Genomic DNA, 3,864 nt, shown 5'->3' on the forward strand with positions numbered 1-3,864 from the left:
TCCAGCTCATTCCTCACATCACAGAAGCTGATGAGGAAGAGAGAGGAAGGTAGATTTATATGTCATAGAAGAAGGTAGTGGAGTCCAAAGCATATGAGTCCACCAAGAGAATAGAGTTAAAGAGGGCTGAGAACAGAACCTTGAGGAACCCCAACAGAAAGAGGATGTGCAGGGGTGGAGATGTGTCAGTGGTAGAGATACCGTATGAAGGGAACCAGTTCTGCAAAGGTAAAGAGAGTGAATGGTGGAGAAGAGGGCGGTCAATTGGATTGAAAGTGTCAGACTGATAAAGGAAGATGGGTAAGGATGAGTAAGGAGGCAGCACCTTCTCTTAGCCACGAGTAGTTCTTTGATCACTTTAGTGAGTCCAGTCTTGGTGGAGTGTAGAAAGACAGAGGATAGTGAGCAGAAAGACAATGGGTAACCAAGTTGTACACAAGTCACTGTAGTACTTTAGAAGCAATAGGGAGTAGAGAAATTGGGAGACAACTGGAGAGTGAGAGGGGCTCAGGATAGGGTTTATTGGAGCGCATGTTTGAAGAAACGCCCACTTCATGTCAATCACTCTGCGGACACCAGTGTGACTGAAATGCTTTGCTAGACCTTGTGTGAAACTACATCGTTCGTTGTAATAGAACATCGCACGTGCGCATTGCACCGCATACGCATGCGCAGAAGTGCCCTTTTTTTGCCTCATCGCTGCACAGCGAATTAATGCAGCTAGCGAACAACTCGGAATGACCCCCATGTTCATATGATTTATATATAAACAAGTTTTGAATACTGATAGGCTTCATATATGGTCATAAGAGGGTTAATACCCAGGGTGGCCCAGTAGTGTTAGGTGGTCTCAATAATATTTGCCCCTGGAAATCTCCCTATGGGGGTAATTCCAAGTTGATCGCAGCAGGATTTTTTGTAGCAGTTGGGCAAAACCATGTGCACTGCAGGGGAGGCAGATGTAACATGTGCAGAGAGAGTTAGATTTGGGGTCATTCAGAGTTGTTCGCGTATGCGGCGCAATGCGCACGTGCGACATTCTATTACAACGAACGATGTAGTTTCACACAAGGTCTAGCGAAGCATTTCAGTCACACTGGTGTCCGCAGAGTGATTGACATGAAGTGGGCGTTTCTGGGTGTCAACTGACCGTTTTCAGGGAGTGTTCGGAAAAACGCAGGCGTGCCAGGAAAAACGCAGGCGTGGCTGGGCGAACGCAGGGTGTGTTTGTGAAGTCAAAACAGGAACTGAACAGTCTGAAGTGATTGCAAGCGCTGAGTAGGTCTGAAGCTACTCAGAAACTGCACAAAATTATTTTGTAGCCGCTCTGCGATCCTTTCGTTCGCACTTCTGCTAAGCTAAAATACACTCCCAGTGGGAGGCGGCATATCGTTTGCACGGCTGCTAAAAACTGCTAGCGAGCGATCAACTCGGAATGACCCCCTTACTGAGGACGGGAGAGACACAAAAACAGAAAAGAGGAAGAAAATCTCTGTACAAAGCAGTAATGTTCGTCCATCGCACTGGGGCAAATGTAAAGCACTTTGGGGCTTATTCAATTAGCTGCGACGGACAGATTCCATTAGCAGAGATTGCCCCACATGTTAATCCCCGATGGCGTACTTTTCCATGCAGCTTCGGGGGCTGCGAGGAAAAGTCAGTGAGAAAGCGTCACAATCAGAGATTAATGCGCAAGGAAAACCCATTGACCCTGCAGTTTATCAGTGAGGTTCCGAAAGGTAATGCCCGATTACATAGCCTTTCCCTGCACCACCAATTACCTCTTAGCTAACCAAATATGCCTGTCTGAGTTCTATTAGGAGAAAAGTGCTATATAAATAACATTATTATCATGGCTGTATATAGATTGAAGTAATCTAAATTTGTTGGAAGTGGAGCATTTTCTCACTCATAGGCCCTCATACCGAGTTGTTCGCTCGCAAGCTGCTTTTAGCAGCTTTGCACACGCTAAGCCGCCGCCTACTGGGAGTGAATCTTAGCTTATCAAATTTGCGTCCGAAAGATTCGCAATATTGCGAAAAGACTTCTCTGTGCAGTTTCTGAGTAGCTCAATACTTTCTCTTCCAGTGCGATCAGTTCAGTGCTTGTCGTTCCTGGTTTGACGTCACAAACACACCCAGCGTTCGCCCAGACACTCCTCCGTTTCTCCAGCCACTCCCGCGTTTTTCCCAGAAACAGCAGCGTTTTTTCGCACACACCCATAAAACGGCCAGTTTCCGCCCAGAAACACCCACTTTCTGTCAATCACATTACGATCACCAGAACGAAGAAAAAACCTTGTAATGCCGTGAGTAAAATACCTAACTGCATAGCAAATTTACTTGGCGCAGTCGCACTGCGGACATTGCGCATGCGCATTAGCGACTAATCGCTCCGTTGCGAGAAAAAAAATAACGAGCGATCAACTCGGAATGACCACAATAGTACTGGGACGTGGGTGGTCCCCCTGTAGGTAACTGGCGTCCTGCAGCCGTGTCTGACAGTGCAGCACCAATCAGAGCATCAGAAATAAGTAAATGTGGGAGGGTCCCTGCGGCGTATAGAGGACAGAGACAGCGAGGGAGGGTGGTGTATGACATAGAGGATGTTACATTCAGGAGATCATTTCCTCTGCATGTAACTGCAAAGACTGCAGGATCATTGCTAAATATTCAAACGACAGCAGTAACAAGTAAATGAATAAATGAGGGATATAAAAATAGCAAAATGTGAATAAATACTATAAATACCATCTATTATTACACCAGGAACTTATTGTAACTGTATCTATTATTTATCTGTAGGACAGTTGGGCTGCGGAGGTCGCGCCGGTGAGATGAGACGGTGGCTGAGCATCCTGCTGCTCCTGGAATGGTTTATCTGTAAGTTTGGGGTTTCGGTGTTGGGGGGATTCTGTAGCAGATCACATACAGGGGCCGAATGCAATAAAACACTACCGGACACATTATGCCGGGCACGCAGAGACGCCAATATCTGTGCGCCATAGAGATGATTACGCAGCGATGTGATCACACAGTGGATAGAACAATGCAGGACGTGAATGTTAGTGTTTGTGTTTGCCAGATCCGTGCCATGGGGTGACGGTGACTCAGGAGAAAAAGCTTCTTATGGTTCATCTCGGGGAGAAGGTGGAGATCCACTGTGACCACGATGACACCACAGGCTCTTACACCATGTACTGGTACCAGCAAAGGCTCGGAGAGGGCTTGAAGCTCATGTTTCTCTCCGTAGACATAAAGAGCCCCAACGCGGAGCCAGAGTTTGAGAAAACCTGGAACATGTCTAGACCAGATAAGAAACTGCTTCTGACAAAAGACAGAGCGGAAGCTCAGGACTCCGCTGTGTATTACTGCGCCACCGGTCTCCACAGCCACAGAGAGCAGAGCATCAGCCAGCACAAAACCTGCAGCTCGCAGCACTGCCGCAACCTGCCAGCAGGGGGGGCTGGGGCTACAGGTATATGAATGGTTGCAATTTACAAAAGGAGAAAAGAAGCGTCTCTAATTGTAACGTATTCTGGAAAAGGGTGAACTATAGAAAGATTAAGAGTGTTTAACCACTCTAACTCCTGGCGCAAATAAAAATTGAATTTAAGATGGCTATACAGCAGCTGCAAGCACTGGGGGACTGCTAATTCCCTCAACCAACTAGAAAATATATACACAAAAGTGCTGCGCAGCACTTTTGTGTATATATTTTCTAAAGGGTGAACTATGAAAATAATATACACTTGCAATATTCACAGGCTTTATTACAGGTCCCTATGAGAAAGCTGAAATTAAATGTTTGTGTAACGTGGATAAGTTTGTAGCAGGGGAGGGGGGAGGGGTTTGGAAAGCAGTG

The 3,864-nt window shown here is 46.5% G+C and overlaps 1 gene segment (V, D, J or C); it reads left to right on the top strand.

Annotated features, from left to right (window-relative positions):
- Window positions 1–2,612: 2,612 nt before the first annotated feature.
- Window positions 2,613–3,485, top strand: LOC135057443 (T cell receptor beta variable 30-like). The segment is given in 3 exon segments: window positions 2,613–2,692; window positions 2,805–2,882; window positions 3,085–3,485. Coding segments are annotated over 2 exon segments (447 nt in total).
- Window positions 3,486–3,864: the final 379 nt, after the last annotated feature.

This window comes from Pseudophryne corroboree, chromosome 3 (assembly GCF_028390025.1).
Source record: "Pseudophryne corroboree isolate aPseCor3 chromosome 3, aPseCor3.hap2, whole genome shotgun sequence".
Classification (NCBI taxonomy): Eukaryota; Metazoa; Chordata; class Amphibia; order Anura; family Myobatrachidae; genus Pseudophryne; species Pseudophryne corroboree.